The following is an 18,498-nucleotide window of genomic DNA, read 5'->3' on the forward strand; positions in this document are numbered from 1 at the left end:
CACCTGCAATCCTAGCTACTCGGGAGGCTGAGATCTGAGGACCACAGTTCAAAGCCAGCCAGAACAGGAAAGTCTATGAGACTTTTGTCTAATTAACTACCAGAAAACTGGAAATGGAATGGTGGCTCAAATGTTAGAGCCCTAGCCTTGAGCATCAAAAGAGTCAGGGGCAGCACCCAGGCCCCAAGGTTAAGCCCCCCCCCCACCAAGTAAATAGCAAATAAGATTTGCTTTAAAAATTCATAAGATGCAGTCAATTTTTTTTGTTTCTGAACCTGCAAAAGTACTACAATTGAAACCTTAACATCCACATACAATTTGTATAATTATTGATTCCCAAAACTTGTACTGTTTTTAGAGAAAATGGAAAAAAGGAAAGGAGTGTTTAGTTATCAAAATTTCTTGTTAATAAGAGAAAATAGTTCCACAAGAAAGAAGCTGGTACCTTATGTCTCTAGTTCTAGCTACTAAGGAAGATAAGGTCTGAGGATTGCAATTCAAAGCCAGTTTAAACAGGAAAATCTGAGAGACTTGTCTCCAATTAAACAACAAAAAAGCCAGAAGTGGAGTTCTGATGCGAGTAGTAGAAGATTAGCTTTGAGCACAAAAGCTCAGGGACAGTGTGAGGCCCTGAATTCAAGCCCCAGGACTAGCATAAAACAAAAAAATTAAAACCTGATGGTACTGGGATTGAACCTAGGGATTCCTATCCACTAGGCAAATACTTTGTCTCTGAATGATATCCCTAGCCATAACTTAAGTATATAGCATTTTATAGATTCTAAGACCTGATTCTCATTTATAAATTATATAGACATTCCAGGTTTTTCTTTAAAGAGATTTACTCTAGAAAATATCTAGATTTGAATGAAATGAATTTGATTTAGGGATGACAAGAATTTCAGGTTGATAAGAGAACTTTTTTCATTAATATTATTGATGCCGTCTCCATCACAACCCAGTTTCATCTCCATGAACATACAATATAGTACTAATTTCATGACACTCAGCACTTCCAAGGCAGACATTATTGCCATCCCTAACAGAAGTCAAGGATTCTTTCTCAATGACTGGTGGGAGTCTGGACTAAATCTTGGGAGAGGGAAATAAACCAGTTCCACCTGAAAGCAAGTGCTAGGTTCCATATGGCTCTGGGTTGCAGCCCATAGTAACCTTAGTCTTAGCTTTCAGTTAGATCTGGATTTACCCCAGCTTTCCACTGCAAGGGACTAACTTTGTAACGTTAGGCATATTGCTTCCAGTCTCTATTTGTCTGTCTGTAAAATAGAGCCAATGATTCTGAACCACAAAGGCTCTTTAGCATTAAAGATGGAACAAACATGTTCCTGACAGAGCAGAAAATCCGGAGGTGTGAGAGGGACTGGGGATTTGCAGGGTGTACTGTATGAGCAGTAGCTCTCCCTAATGGAAAGAAGCAGGAGTCATGTGAGGAGAATATTTTTTCAGAAGAAAAGGTGTTATTATTTCACCTTCTACTATTGTCAATTTGGCAAAGATGAAGCTTACAAAATGTACAGGGATTTCTGATTCATGACAGGTCAATCTATGCATATTTTCAAGGCCATCCTTATATGACTTTAAACTACAATTTCAGAGTAGAATGAAATATCAGTTCGGTTTATCCTAGTCCTCTACAATGTGTGAATATCTACTTTTACATCAGAGAAGATTTTGAACAGACATAGACAAAAAACCATTTGCTTTATATTTTCATCCCAAGGAATGTCATTTTTCAAGGACACTGACTAAACTTAAGCATCTATTGATTATTCCTCATTTGTGTGCTTACTTTTTCATGATTATCTCCTTAGTTGTAACTATAGTAATATGTAAAACAGTGAATTGTCAGGATGCAAAGATCCTAGAAGATACATATTTCACCCCTTAGCTAGAAAGATTTCTTTGCAAAGGTAGGCTGCCTGCATATATATATATATATGCATATATATATCAGTTAAATGACTTAAATTGTAGACTTAAAAAATTATCATTTCTTGAGCTGGGAGTTTGGCCTAGTGGTAGAGTGCTTGTCTAGCATACACAAAGACCCAGGTTCGATTCCTTAGTACCATATATATAGAAAAAAGCCAGAAGTGGTGCTGAGGCTCAAGTGGTAGAGCTCTGGCCTTGAGAAAGTCCAAGGACAGTGCTCAGGCCCTGAGCTCAAGCCCAGGACTGGCAAAAAAAATTACCATTTCTGGATCATGTCATTTGTGGGTATACTCAGCCTGGGAAGATACAGAAAATTGAGGTGCATCTGAATCTGCTCTAGTCTGGAAATGAAAGAAAGCATTTCCTCAAAATTTGATGGTGTGTACAGAAGGAAAAATTGCTCAATAATTCCATTTTATATGCACTTTCCTGCCCAGTATTTAATCCTGTTTTCAAATGGAATTATTAAGATTTAAATATGCATAATATAAGGGAAGTGGAAAAGCTATTTGGTCTGTTGTCTCCTAAATGCATTAAAAATATCCCTTTTGTAAGGCATCTTGGAGGAGCATGCAAATTACAAGGCTGGTGAGAACCAGCATTGAAAAATACTGTGCTGTATCTTCATGTGATGTTTAAGACAATTACTGGAGGGAACTACTACCCACATTTCTTTCAGAGTCATTTCTGGAGAACAGCTAAAAATGCTGTTAACTATAAGAGACACGATCTGTCAAAATGTATTAAAGTGACACACTGCTAAAGTGAGTTCAACCTAAAAAAAATCATAATGAAACGCATTATATAAACTCAGGAAGGCTAGGAAGCACAGTTCTCTGCTAAATTAGCCAGTATTAGAGACCCAGGGTGGTGTGGTATAGAAATGGTAATTTGACTCCCTGAAGTGGCATACTAATGTCCCTTAATATTAATCCATAGGTGTATTTGCTTTTCTGAATAAGTCTCAAAGGACTAGAAATTACTTTTCTCCAAAAATGAAAGAGGAAGGATTTGAAAGAAGCAGGACTGAACATTGATTTCCCTTTCCCACCCTCCAATATTTTCCCTCCACTTATAGAAATGTGCATTCACACATGCACACACGCACACACACACACACACACACACACACACACATACACACATGGCAAGTGCATACTGAGCACTTCCCCCTTTTTTCTCTAAAATGCGAATAGCAAATATGAAATACAGGCTTCCTATCCCCTCACTCCGAACACCATCCATCATGCATATCTCATCTTCATTTCAGAAAAGGCAAACTGACAGGGACATCCTAGTAAGTTGGGCTAGGACCAGATGAGAGACCAGAATACTTTTTACCCTCCTAAAATGTGGTAATGCAGACTTTACAATTGGGGAGAAGAAAAAGCTTGTGTGCTCTCCTGATGATTTATTATTTGCTCAGATTCCCAGACTTCATCTGATTCAGTTATTAGGGCCCTGTTCAGAGGCACCTGTCAAGGAGGAACTCATAAATGTGAGGAAAGTTATGGAGAATACTTTCTCCTTGCCCCACATGAAAGACAGAAATTTAAAAAGGGTATCTTCTTCAACCGTAGGGATTTCATAACCCACACACAGGTCTCCAAGTCTCCATTTTTCAAGTCAAAGATGATGCTACATGTGGCAGATTGGATCATCCAGAAAATAGAAAGGGTTTTACCTCCTTGGACTGAGTAGACTTGCTTTCCTGGATCTAGATGGATCATATCTTCCTCATTTCTAGTTTGCAATTCCCTCATGGAGAGGGGACTTAATCTCTTCAAGTTTGCTCTAAACTATAGAGCTTTAGGACAATTTTCTTTCAGATTGCTGTATCAAAGTACAAAGCTAGTATTTTGAGTTGTGATGTCTCAAATACAGTTAAATTCCATGGAGAAATGGGAAGTGGTGAAATTCTATCATTATTAATAGGTCAATCTCAATAGCAGTGCCCACGGTTCTCTTATGATCAGGTCTGAAATGTCTGCTTCACACCTGCTTTACCTTCTCCCTCCTCATGTCCCATTCATGGATTGGCCTTGTGTGTTTGCTATGTAGAAACCTTGCATGTTCCCACACTGTGACTTTTTACATTCTCTTCCCAAAGCCTTCACAAATGTATTCTTGGTAATGTGTCTCTCAGTGGATAAGGTCCCTAGGTAAAACAGCAGGTTGCTGGGGATTAAAAGGTACCCATGAATCACCTGGATTGCCTGACAATAATGAAGATTCTAATTTTTTTGTTTTGTGAGCACCCAGAATGCATTACTCGCCAGTCTATCAGGTGATTCCAGTGCTGGTGATGCTGAGCTGTGAGCCTTCATGCCTACCTGTAATCCTAGCTACCCAGCAGAGGAGGAATCAATCAGAGGAAGGCGCTTCCAAGCCAGCCTAAAAAGAAAGTCTAAAACTCTATGTCTAATTAACTACTAAAAATAAAACCAGAAATGGAACTGTGGCTCATATGCTAGAGTATTAGCCTTGAGCAAAATAGCTCAGGCACATCACCTAAGCTTTGAGTTCAAGCCCAAGGACCAGCACAAAAAACAAAACAAACAAAATGACAAGGAAAAAAGAAAGAAAGAAAGAAAGAAAGAAAGAAAGAAAGAAAGAAAGAAAGAAAGAAAGAAAAAAGAAAAGACACAGCCCAGAAGACATTGTTCTTTGGCTTGTTAGTTTTCTGGTAATAGACTTTACACGAAAATATTTTTTCCCTACAACAACAACAAAGTGTTGTTTTTTTCCCCATTAATTCCTAGAAATTCCATCCCAGAAACATTAGAATGAAGACATTAAAAAAAATTCTCTACCTTCCTGACTGGTAGAAAATATTCAGGAGAAAGAGCTTAATGTGAGTTGATGAAATTGCTATTAATCACTTCTGGAGAAAATTTAGAAATCCTCGGAATATGTAATTTGCTTCACTTTCATACTGCCTCTGCCAGTTCCATAGTTAAAAACAACAACAATTGTCTATAAAGAGGGCAGGTTTAGGAGCAAAGTAATGCTTTTGCAAAACTCAGGAAACAGTATCAGAGTCTGTGTACTGTGCTCTTCCAACTGGAGAATCCTGTATTTGTAATAAATTCCTTTTGCTCTGGATGAGTTCTGCATTTTCAATGAGGTTAACTTGGCAACATCCGAGTTGATTTTAATAAAAATAGCTGCTTTGAGGACAGGGAGCTGAGGTTGCCAAATTTACAGCTGCCTTGCACAATTACTCTTACACCTCCTTCAGGGCTACTTAGAACCAGTAAGCAAATTAAGTGTATCGATTGCAATTTTGTTGGACTAACCCCGCTTATTTTTTTCTTCAGGAATATACTTGATTTGTTTCAGTATGTGTCTATTCAGAGTGGTCTCTTTTCTTTTCAGCCATAACACAAAGACAACATCATGGCTGGATCCACGACTTGCGAAAAAGGCTAAGCCTCCAGAAGAGTGCAAAGAAAATGGTAGGTTATTAAGTTTTTATGGTGCTTCAGTAATGCACTTTGAGAATGTATGAGAGAGAGAGAGAGAGAGAGAGAGAGAGAGAGAGAGAGAGAGAGAGAGAGAGGGAGAGAGAGAGAATATATAAGTGTGTATGTGTCTCATCCAGGGACTCACCAAAAGAAACAATCTTGTGGAAGCATTTTTCTAACTGTAATATTTAATACTGAGATTGAAGAGAGAATTAACGCGGCATTTTAGCAGGCCCATGTGGGTTTACTTTGCTTCTCTGAATATCAAATCGCTGTCATCTCTGTGGGTTCTGTTTGACTCCTGGCCTGAGTTTTTCCACCTCCTAAGGACTTTTTGTTTGCAATATGTCTCTCTGATTTTTCCACTGGAATCAGATAGGATGCAAAGAAAAATAGTGTGGTGGAACTACAAATAATATCTGATTTTGTGTTCAAAGACATAGCATTCTTCCAGTTATTGATGAACCTGTATTATAAGTATGTATATATATATATATACCTGTTTTTCTTTCAAATACATAAATTAAAAAAACTGTTGCATGAATGTTTTAGATTATCCATGCTATTTCCTAGTTCTCAGTATAAATATTGTAGACTTATTTTAAAAATAGGTTGTCTTTATGCATGTGAAGAATTTTTAAAAAAAATAACAGAGGTACAAAAATATCTGAATTTTCTAATAAAATATACAGGCAAATTATGTCATTGATGATACTTGTATGCTTTTTAGAAATTGAATTTACTGTTAACAGAGTTCTTAGAATATAGCTAGAATGATAGTGTGTTGTGCTGATGGTTTTATTGTATTTAACTTACCAAATGACAGGAGCCCTGTTTAGAAGTATCTGTCGTTGAGGAACTCTTAAAGGAGACAAAAGTGACTGAATATTTAAAGTTTTGGGAAAGTTTTTATAAAGTCAACTTTCAAAAGGCCTCTCATGTTGAAAGTATTTTCATTTCAATGACTATTTTGCTTCTAACCATGCATTTCTCTTATAAGGCAACCCTTCAAAGCTTAGACATAGTACTGAGTTAAATTAGAAATGACAAACTACTGTTTTTGTGTATATATAAATGCATAAAAATCAGTATCATATTTAATTTTATATTCAAATCTATAATTCTTTCCTTCTTATATTTAAGTATAACTCTTTGAGCGAATTCAATAAAATTAATACATGATCTAAACTCTTGTACATGATTAGGTTACATTTCATTGACACCAGTAAGACCTATGCTGTCAATTGTGATAGGTTATAAAGTAAAATGACCTGATTTGTTATTCCTGGGAGTTACAATTTAGTTATGCAATAGATGTTAGCATCCTTAGTACATACTAATTAAAATGAATTGAATAATTTTGCAGCTCTGTGACATATGAACTTCTCAGCCACCTTCTTCTTTCAGTTGTTCTTTTTATTTAAAAAAGCTATTAGATTCAAAATTTTAAATCTCGCAGAAGAAGGCATGTCATTTTGCATCATTGTAATATTTCAGTGTGACCAGTTACTATCACACCCATATTTGCCAGTCTTCTCAGAATGGTAAATGCTTAAAATATGATGCCAGTGACCTAGGAACTACATCTAATTGACACATGATTCCAGGAGGCCAAGTAAGGTGGTGATACCTGTAATTCCAGTTACAGGGAAGAGGCAGAGATCTAGAGGATTGAGATTCGAGACCAACCCAGACAAAAAGTTTATGTTAGTAAGCCCCTGTAGTCCAAATACAAGCACTGTAGCAGCCTGAACAAAAGCAAGAACCTATATGAAAAAAACCTAAAAACATAAAAGGGCTAGAGGAGTGATTCAAGTGGTCAAACACTTTGCTTGTAAGCCCAAGGCCCCTCTTTTAAACTTGTATTGAAAAAGAAAGAGGGGTGGAAGAAGGGAGGGAGAGAGGAGGGGAGAGGGGGAGGGAGGGAGAGAGAGAATGAGAGAGAAAGAGAGAGAAAGAGGGAAGGAGGGAGGAAAGAAAGTAAAAGGGGGAAAAGTCCTAGAAAAGAAATATTTCAACTGTTCAATTACTATTTATTCTAATCTTCTAAATAAATCATTCAAAGGCTTGATTCCACATGTTATTGGCATATTAGAAACTACATCTAACTAATTAGAATCCTTTTATTCCATACACAGACTATTTTTTCTTGCCAAGAAAGATGATTTTAGGTAACTATCACTTATGCTTTGTGCTTCTTTTTGTTTAAATAGCATTAGTTACTGTTGCATGTTTAAAATGTTCTGGTGTTAAAAAGTATTCTTCAGCCTGCTAATCAAATCAGTAATAACTCACACATTAGCTTGGAAATACAAAGTTAGTGGAGCAATTTTGTAAATACTGGAATGAGGGTAAAATTAGTTAAAAACAAGCAACAACAATATGGCTCACCCCTATAATCCTAGCTACTCAAGAGGCTGACATCTGAGGACTATGGTTTGAAACCAGCCAGGGCAGGAAAGTCTGTGAAATGTTTATCTCCAGCTAAACACCACAAAAAGCCAGTGGTAGTGTACTAGACTTGAGCAAAAGAGACTCGAGGATAGCACAGAGTTCAAGCCCCAGGACCAGCACTAAACAATAAAAATCAATTGTAATAGTTGCAAATGATGACATGTGTCTCTAGTTAGGAAGTCTGATTCTTCTGTTGGACAGATAGAAGGAAAGCTGATTACCCCCATCCAATCAGAATCAAGCTAGCATTGTGAGGGAATGGGTTCAGGTAAAACACAATCCCTTCTAGCTTGTCCCATTCTTGATTGCCTTTGTGTTCCAGGGTTTTTACTTGGCAGACTTGTTATGCAGGTTAGAAAGCACAGTCTAAACAGGGCCAGGTAGTAAATATTTTAGGTTTTATAAGTCATTTTTATCTCTTGGCAATTACTTATTGTGAGAAAACAGCCAAAGTCAATATATAAAGGTCGGAGATCCGTATCAATAAACCTTAATTTACCAACATGGAAACTTCAACCTCTGTACTTTAAGGTAACAAAATATTAGACTCCTTTTGCTTTGTATCTTAACTATTTGAAAATGTGTCAACTGTTCACTTAAGTACACACAAAAGTAGAGGTGGGCTAGATTTAATCTACAGGGGCATTTCAGCCTTCTGTGTTTACGTAAAAGCTTTCCCTTGATAGTTTTGAAACTAGTATTTTAAATACTTTTCTCTGTTGGACATCTGTGGCTTATGCCTGTAACTTAGCTACTCAGAAGGCTAAGATCTAAGGATCTCAGTTTGAAGCCAGCTAAGGTGTGAAAGTCTGTGAGCCTCTTTAATTAACCAGTAAACCACCAGAAGTAAAGTGTGTAGAGTCCTACTTTAATGAAAATAACAACAAGCCCTGAGTACCCTCAAAAAAACTACAAAAGGAAAAAGAAAATGTAAAGTGCTTTATTAAAGTTTTATTTTTGCATGGAGACCCTGAGGCTTCAGTATTTAACAAATGTAGGATAATTGGCCTGGTTGCTAAAAATTTCTCAGGTTTATATTCTGTCATTTCTACCTTCTGCCTAGTCCTCTAACTTCTAGCAGTGGTCCTTTTTCCAGAGCAGTCTCCACTCTGAGTGCTAACAGCCTCATAAACACATAGCAAACTCCCTTATTTACCCAGGTCCTCTTCTCTTGAGACTTCCTTAGATCATGTACCTGATTGCTTCTGTAGTTTCTGGATGCCCGGAAATGACTTATTTTAAAATATTTTAACTAGAATTTCTATTTAGTATCAGTTCAAGTTCTTCATTCCATCCTACTGAAAAGGGAAAATTTTAGTATGGTAGTTTTGAAATTAGATGTCTTGGACCTTACCAATTTTAATATCATTTTTTTTGCCAGTCCTGGGCTTGAGCTCAGGGCTTAAGCACTGTCCTTGGACTTTCTCAAAGCTAGAGCTCTACCACGTGAGACTCAGCACCGCTTCTGGCTTTTTTCTATGTATGTGGTACCAAGGAATCGAACCCGTGTCTTCATGCATGCTAGGCGAGCACTCTACCACTAGGCCAAACTTGCGGCCCCTAATATCATTTTTATTTTAATTGATGGGTGTATATGTACATACTATACATGTATATGCATATGTGTATATGAGAATTCATATTATAGATGCTTCAACAGCTCAGTTACACAAGGGCACATAATTTCATGTCAATCACAACGAGAGGAAGCTAGGTGAAAGATCAGAAGAGAGAGAGATCAACTGATTTAAGATACTCCTTAGCAGCACTTGAAGGTATGGCTCAAGTGATAGAAGGCTATCCTTGAGCAAAGGAAACTAATTAAGACCTTGAGTTCAGACCCTGGTACCAGGACAAAGAAATTGTTTTATTATTATATTAAGCTAGAGGGAAAACAATATTCAAGGATTTTCTCCTTCATATCTTGGGATTCATATGGGTGGCTTTCTTTAAATGAAAAGTTGCATTCCAAAGAAACACTTGTTCTGTTAATGTTAAAGTAATCATCTTACCTTTTGGTTCAAAGGATAATTCTGCTACTATGCAAAAACATATTGCTTTCTCCCAAAATACAGTGGAAAATACCAAAGTCGTCATGTTCTGAGCATTTGTCATAGCTCTGTGCATTTCTGGCAAGTTAGCTCCAGTCTACATGGCAGAAAAGAAGTCTCCACCTACTACTAGATTCTAATAATAGGATTTGGGGGTGAGCTGTTTAGCAAGCCAGGATAGCCTTATTTAAAACACCATCAAAATAGCAGTTAACTATTAATTCTTATGCAACATGAGCTCAATGCGTATGAACCAGCATTATATTTCTCTCTTTGAAATCAGCAATGTGGAATTTCTTGAGACCTTTTCAGTCACCAACATTCCTACTGTGACACACGTGGAAGAAAACATCAGAGTGAAGTAGACATCATAGATTCCCCTTTTCTCCCTTAAAGTTGAAATGATTCAATTGAATAGAACCTACCAGTTATTGTTGGCTCATGCCTGTAATGCTAGCTACTCAGGAAGCTGAGATCTGAAGATCACAGTTCAAAGTCAGCCCAGGCAGAAGAGCCCATGAGATTCTGTATCTCCAATTAATCAGCAAAAGTAAAATCAAAAGTGGAACTGTGACCCAAATGGTACTGTGCCATCCTTCAGGAGGAAAAAAAGAAACAAAAACACAAAGCCCTAAGTTCAAGCTCCAGTACTGGCAGAAAAAAATCAATAGGACCACACCTTTACATCAAGATGAAATTAATGTGTAATTTGGGATCAGGGAAAGCTGGTGGTAAATCAAACCCAAATCTACATGCCCTTGTGTTTGGGAGCCTGGGTTTCTTTTCCTGTAGAATGGGGAGCATGCCTATGTCATGCACACTGCTGTAAGTATAGGAAGTCTAAGAATTTTTGCCCTAAAACCTCTAAATTATTGTGTATTTCCTTTCCTTCAGATACAAGTCTGCGCCAACAATTTAGCCTTATAGAAGACCCAGGAGTAAGAGGAAATTCAGAGTAGTAGGACTACCTTAAGAAATTTGAAATACTCTAGGATTGTGGGGGGACTGAATTTAACAAATCCTTGTAAGTTAAAATTATCCAGCTGGCTAATTCTAGCCTGGTATCAATAGATTGGGGTATCCCTTTCAATTCTGTTAAATTAGATCCCAATTTGCATATAATTATAATTACAGGTATATCAAATGACTGAATGGCTCCATATCAATATTCAGTATCAACAGGAGTGAATTGTTTCTTATGTTAGTATAGAAAAAGTATCACATCATCTTCACCTATTTACATGACAATACACTTCAATTTACAATAACCAATACTTTAAATTATTTAGCCTAACTTTCAAAAGTTGTCTGAAATATTTGTGAAGAGAGTAGACCATATTCTATATATTTATTAAGCATTTTTTCAAGAGATAGAGCTTATTCTTTAAAAATAACAGAAAATATTACCATTTCCAGTAATTTTAAGTAAGTATTCTAGAGTGATGGAGGTAAGAGATGAATATTTATATTTTCAAATTCTATTTTTACTCAGCTTAGATTCCTCTTATATACCAGGATCCAGGCCTGCTTTTTCATTACAATTTATTGATAACTAATATCCTAAGTTTCAAGATAATAATAAGGAAATTAATTCCACTTTAAAATATTTTATTTTTTTCAAATCTAGTAAATTTGATAAAATTACTTTTGTAAAGCACCTTGAATTCTTCTTCTATGAAGAATTCACAAAAATATTTTTAACAATATTTTAACAATATTCAAGTACTAAAAGAGCTAAACTGTTAAAATATATTTATACATAAATATTGATCAATTGTCTTGAAATATGAGCATTTCAATTTCATTTTGTTTCTCTGCTGATAGCTTGGATCTTGTCAAAGATGAAATGTCAAATATTTTAATAGAAACAGTTAATAGTTTTAGCTAACTAGTAATTTTTTTATTAGTCATGATTTTCTATAGCAACACTGAGGTTGCTCCATTTTTGTAGCATAATATCATTTTTAGTATTTTTTTTTGCTTCTGAAAATACAAAGAATTTAGGAATATATATTTTCAGTCAGGAAACAAAAGCAGTTTACTCAAATTACGAAGGAAGGACATTCCATTGTCTTTTGGTACCAAGTTCTACCTATTCTAACTGGTCTGGGTGTCTATTTGGCATTAGTTTTTATAAAGACCTTGAGTATTAGAAGAAAGTGGGTAACTCCTTTCCAGAATGCCTGTACTTTTTCATATTCCCATCAGCAGTGAACTGGTCATTCCATTGCTCTGCATCCTTGCCAGCATTTGGGTTTATAGTCTTCTGACCAGTTTCAGTGATTCATACCTATAATCTCAGTATGCTCAGGAGACAGAGATAAGTAGAGTCACAGTTTGACAGTTGCTCAGGTCAGGCAAAATAATATTGAGGTTTCTGGGTATAATATAATGGTGAACCTTCCTGATCTCAGCTACACAGGGGGCATAGGTTGAAGAAGCCTAGCCCAGAGGTCTGCTCTGTTCAAAAACTCAAAAAGTCTCTAAAAAATAAAGTAGGAAGGGTTGGAGGTGTGGCTCAGTGGTAAAATGCTTGCCCAGAAAGCATGAGGCTTTAAGTTTAAACCCTAGTACCACCAAGATAAAAATTTTCAAGTAATTTTCATTTTCCTTTTAAACATTCTGGTCATAGCTAGTGGTACTAGCTATTGTTTTCCCTAAAGACTTCATGTAATTACTTGTCATCTGTCTCTCCTGATTGGTAGAATGCCAACTCATGTTTTTTGTTCAATTTTGATCTTTAAATTCAACTTTGAGGGATCTTTATTCTAATAAGATTCCTTACATTAGACATGATGTTTACAAACAGGATTGTCTCCCAGTCATTTGTCTTTTCATCCTCTTCTTCAGGGAAAAGTTTTTATATTAGATTAATCTCATTTAAAATAATGAATCAATAACCTTAGATCTGGAAGATTTTCTCATTTTTTCCTAAGTGTTATATAGTTTTATGATTTATATTTAAGTAGCCTACATTTTTTGTTTATAAATAAAGTTACTTAAACTTAAGGTTTTTTTCCCCCCTAAGGATATCCTATGCCTTTTGCACCATCGTTTGTTGAAAGGCTAACAAATTTCATGTGTTCCTTTGTTATGTGTGACTGACCAGGTTCCATTCATCCATGTGTCTGTTTCTTTTCCAGTACCATCTAGTATCACATTGTCTTTATTGCTGTCCTTGTGTAGTAAGCCTTCATTTGGCACATGATATTGCTTACTTGATTCTTGAGCAAAATTGTTTGCACTATTTTTAGTCCTTTGCTTCTCCGTGTAAAATTTTAGACCACGCTTGTCTATGAACCAAAACATTTTGCTAGGATTCTAATAGGACTCTCATTAAATTCATCAATAAATTTGGAAACAGTACCTTTAATAATTTGAGTGTTCTCATCCATGAATGTAAGTATTCCAATTGTTTGACTTCTTTGAAATCTTATATTATTATTTTTTGATATTCAACAAAAGTATATTAATTGTGCTATTTAGTGTACACATTAGCATGTCAGGTTTCCTTAATGTAAGGTTATTATATATTTAATCTCAGTTTAACAATGTTAATTTTTTATTATCTTTAAGTAGTTTTACAGAAGGCTTTTAATTCAACACATCCATTTACAATGAAAATGCATTATGATCATTATCACCCCTTCTTCCATTTCTCCAAACCCCACCTACCTCTTCACAATTATCTGGTTCCATTTTCTTATATGTACATTGAATATTATGACTTTATTTGCCCATTCTTCCTCTCTCAATTAATCTGCCCTCTCTTCCTTTGACCTCCTCTACTCTGTTGGATAATACAGGTTTCAGCTTTCTGGTATTCATTTTGTTACATTCTAAGTTAGTTGTACAAAGGCAATACATCATTGCAATCTTCCCCCCTTTGTAAAAATATGTAGAACTGTAATTGATTTTTATCATGTTTACCTTAGTTCCTGTAATTTGGCTGAATTCATTCATGAGTTATAGGCATTTTTCTTATGATTTTTATCTAAATAGTTATTTTCCATTTATATAGTCTTAAGATATCTGTTAATGTGATTATAGTTATATGAAATGATTTTTAAAATAGAAAACAAGCTTTGATACTGAGGATGAATCCTACTTGGGCATAGTATATAATTCTTTTTGTATATTACATTATTCAACATACTAACATGTCCGTGAAAGTTTATCTCTGTTTTTTGAACAACATTGGTTTGTAATTTTCCTTTCACATATACATTTTTGGGTATCAAGATAATGTTGGTCACATGAAACAAGTTGGTTTGCACCCTCACCTCTTCTGTTTGTGGGGAGAAATTGTGTAAAATTGGTGTAAATTTCTCTTTAAATGTTTGGTAAAATTCTGTGACACCACCTAAGTTGGAGGTTTATCTCAAGGGAATTTTAATTATGAGTTCAGTTGATTTGATTGTGGTAGAATTATTTTGTACATACTCTTCATCTTATTTTAATTTTGGCTATTTGAATAGAAACTGGTTCATTTCTTCCAACTTGATACATAAGAAAAAAATTATCAATTTTTCCTAAGCTTTTGAGATTGTTGAACAAATTTCATGCATGCATCTTCAATTCACTGTTCTAGCTTTGTTGCAGTGGGATTTTAATTTCTATTATCTGACTTTTCTGTTGATAAATTCTATTTGGTACTTTTTAATATTGCCTGGTTTAAAATCCTTGTAACAATATTCAGCATTTTTATTTATATTAGTGCCAGTTGATTGCTTCTTCTCATCCAATTTGTGATTGCCCTGGTTCTTAGAAATGAGGAGTTACATTTGAGTTCACCTCAGATATTTTTGATACAGACTTTGAAAAACATGGACATGTCTGAAATCTTTTATTTTAGTAGACAGTGTTCTGTTTGGGTTTGGTGCGTAGGTTCTGGCCCATTTTGTAAGCTGTAGGTCCAGGTGCAATTTAGTTTTTAGAGCCCTTACAATGCTATTTAGGTCTGCTGAGTTCTTCTGCCTTGTGAGTTTCTAGTACATCCCTCTGGTGGAGAAGTGGTTACAGAAGATGCTTCTCTGGGTCACTGTTGCTGCTCTAGATCAACACGGGTGTGAGAGGGACACCCAGGGCCAGCCTGAAGTCCCCCCCGAGCAGAGCGAGATGGCAAGTATTGCTAACCCAGCCCTCCCCCAATTACCAGGGGTACAAAAAACAACACTGAGCCAGGAGCTGTGTCAGCCATGAAAGCACAGAAGATCTCTCTTTTATTGTGTCAGGCACTTAGTTATATACTGTTGGGGAAAGAGGGGATGGGAATTGGGAAGCTAGCCAATAGGAAGAAGGCCACCATGCTATCACTAAGGGTCAGGGCAAACTTTGAGGTACTGGGTGGGACAGGTGCAGGAAAGCGCACAGGCTGAGGACCTGGGCTGCAGGGGGTTCAGCTGAATCAAGTACACAGAAATACCTCAAGAGAGGAATGCGAGGAATGGCTGGCCAAAGCCCTTTAATGGCCCACTGAGCTGGAATGATGAACAGGACTCAGAGATGGAGATCAGGCCCCAACAGGTCACCAATTGTCATGAAATTGGACATGAAATGCTGAGTCTGACTGGTGTAATGTGTTTGATTTAATGTTGCTTCCTACTCACATGGTCCTGTCAGAAGTGAGACAAGAACAATTACCTACATGTAATCTGTTGCCCTCCAAGGCAGGTACATCAAGTTGCACTGCTGATGAAGAATGTACAGGCCTCTCTAGGCACTATTAATACTGTCATAGGGGCCAGGAGTTTGGCCTACTGGTAGAGTGCTTGCCTAGCATTCACAAAGACTCAAGTTCGATTCCTCAGTACCACATACATAGAAAAAGCCAGTAGTGCTGTGACTCAGGTGGCAGGGTGCTAGCTTTGAGGAAAAAGCCCAAGGTAAGTACTCAAACATGAGGCTGTCACCATCTTTCTGATCCTTTTTGCTGGCTATTTTTATTGAGGCATTTGATTTCTCCCTCCTTTGTGAGCATTTACCTGCTCTCTATTCCAAGCTAAAAATCCTCCAATGCCTCATCTGACATAGGTGAGAGATTTCAGAAAACAGAAACTCACTGTGGCACCATTCCTTAAATCTTAAGGCCCCTAGACAATCTACCCTCTGTCTTTTGGCATTCTTTTTTTTTTTTTTAACAATTGTCCATTGGATTATTCCAGAAGATTTAATCGCATTCAAAGGGAGAAAAAGAAAAAGAAAAATTAAATTTACACAATCTTGCTCCAACCAAATGTCTCAAAGTGGCATTTTGTGCCAAATAATAATGGCACTTAAAGGTTTGGAAGTATTTTTGCATACAGTCACTCTATTGGAAATACCAACAGTATGATATAAGTTCAAGTTTTTAATTCCCATTTATCTGATAATGATACTGTTAGAATTTAAGGTCCTCCTTCAAAAAATATAAATAGAAAAGAATAAATTCTAGGACCCTTGAGTTTAAAAATCAGAATTGGTGTTATATCCATTGAGTAGACCATAAGTTGCCACATTACAGCCAAAAAGATTTATATTGAAAGAATTATTTAAAAATACTTTTACTGGCCAGGCAATGGTGTCTTATGCCGGCTCAGGGGGATGAGATGTGAGGATTGTGGTTCAAAGCTAGCCCAGGCATAAAAATTTGTGAGATTCTTATCTCTAATAAGCTACACAGAAAAAAAGCTGGAAATCAGCTGGGAGCGTGGCCTAGTGGTAGAGTGCTTGCCTAGCATGCACCCAGACCTGAGTATGATTCCTCGGTACCACATACATAGAAAAAGCCAGAAATGGTGCTGTGGCTCAAGTGGCACCGAGACTAACAACAACAAAAAATAGATCATTGTAATTAGAATCTTAGAATTTCACATGTCATGTGGTTTGTGTTTTTAAACTAACAAGGTAAATTTAGCTGTCTGAAAGACACTGAATTATATCTTGTGTTCCTCTTTCTCCCCCCCCCAGAAGGATTTCTATTGTTACCTATGCTTTTCAAAATGTTCGCTATAGTCACATAATATTGGAGCAATCTCTGTGACAGCTCAAGGTGGCTTCCTGTCGATCATACTACTAGGCATGGCCCTGTGTCCCTCAGTGCCAAGATCAGCTCAGAAGTGCAAAGAGCAAAGAAGAAAGGTGAGGCACTAATGTGAATACTATAGACAAGGGAGAAACCCATCCAGATCATCAACACAAAGCCGTCATTCAACATTAATGACGACGTATGGTTAGGGGGGGAAAGTGAGGTTTAATTTCAGCTGCTGAGGTGAGAGGATAATGTAGTTCCCCTCTCTGTTCATGCAATTTCAAGGTTTTCTAAATGCTACACATCATAAAATAGCGCTTTCCAAAGATGCTATTTTTTTTTAAATGCAGGCCCTTATTAGGGTAAAGAATGAAGACATGATGTAATTCAGTGTGTGATTATGGGCTAACCATTACACATCTAAAGTATCTAGTTCAATTTATTTGTTTCAAGAGGTCATTCACAGAGGCTCCCATGTTACTATGAATGGAAGGGAGGGAGGAAGAAATGGTGGGAGAAAAAAAGAAATGGTGGGAGACAGGAAAAGGTAGACAGGGAGGAAAGAAGGAGGAAAAAGAAATAAAGAGGAAAAACGAAAGGAAAGCAAAGGGGGAAGCAAAGGAAGTTCTAGGCATGGTTGTACAGGCCTGCGCTCTCAGCACCAGGAGGCTGAGGCGGAAGAATTATGATTTCAAAACCAGTCTGGACTTTAAGATGGGACTCTGTCTCGAAAAGAAAAAAATATGAAAAGAATAGAATATCTAACTGTAGATGAAGCAAATTTGATCTATTCTTCATATTTGGAGACTTAGTCTTGCTTGTAATATAGAAATATTAGCCATGAAAAAATGTAAATAAATGCAACTGCTGATCCCTGCTTTTGAAGAGCCTTATAGATGAGAAGGCAATATATAAGCATTGAGTATTGTGTGGGAAACTGTAACCATTTACCACATAACAATAAAAAATAATCTGACTGTGAGCTGAATGTTCAGAGAAGAGTGGATAAAAGGTTGTGTTTGAGCCCAATTTTATGGATAGATGGCTTAGAAGCATTCTTAAATGTTCATATGCTTCTTGTGATAAGCTTGTCTTTACCTATTCTCCCATCCTGTGGCATGTCTACCATTTCCTTGGTTTGCTAATGAGTGAACCTTTTCTTTAAGGGGATTGATTTATACGATCTGAAGAGAAACCAGAGTATATTTTTTCTTATAATTCTGATACTATTATGCACCCATTTAAGTTCTATAATATCCAGTGATCACATCTCTATTAGAATTCATTTCTATTACATCATTATTGCCAGGTAATAATACACTATCTTCCACAACCACATCTATCTTTGTTATGTTAGCTTTCAAGTCTTCCATTAAAATCCTTTGTTATGAGTTCTAAATCTTGTCCTTTTTATTACAAAACTATTATTTTTATGATTTTTATTCCCCATCTTCATTCAATATTTGAACCTTCAAAGGGCTTCTTAGAGGAAAATATTTCTTACACTTCACAGCATCTGTTCTCTTCCAAGTGCTCCTTTGAGATGATTGTCCACTCTCCTGTG

General features: G+C 36.5%; 1 protein-coding gene across 1 annotated transcript in view; it reads left to right on the plus strand.

The window, feature by feature from the left end:
* The window catches only part of Magi2 (membrane associated guanylate kinase, WW and PDZ domain containing 2), a 1,234,376-nt gene that overhangs the window by 795,119 nt on the left and 420,759 nt on the right, over window positions 1–18,498 (plus strand). The window contains exon 6 of the mRNA XM_090332908.1: window positions 5,332–5,411. Within this exon, the coding sequence (XP_090189034.1) occupies window positions 5,332–5,411 (80 nt within the window). The remainder of the gene's footprint in view (window positions 1–5,331; window positions 5,412–18,498) is intronic.

Source organism: Megascapheus bottae, chromosome 5, assembly GCF_031878675.1.
Source record: "Megascapheus bottae isolate mThoBot1 chromosome 5, mThoBot2.hap1, whole genome shotgun sequence".
NCBI classification, from domain to species: domain Eukaryota; kingdom Metazoa; phylum Chordata; class Mammalia; order Rodentia; family Geomyidae; genus Megascapheus; species Megascapheus bottae.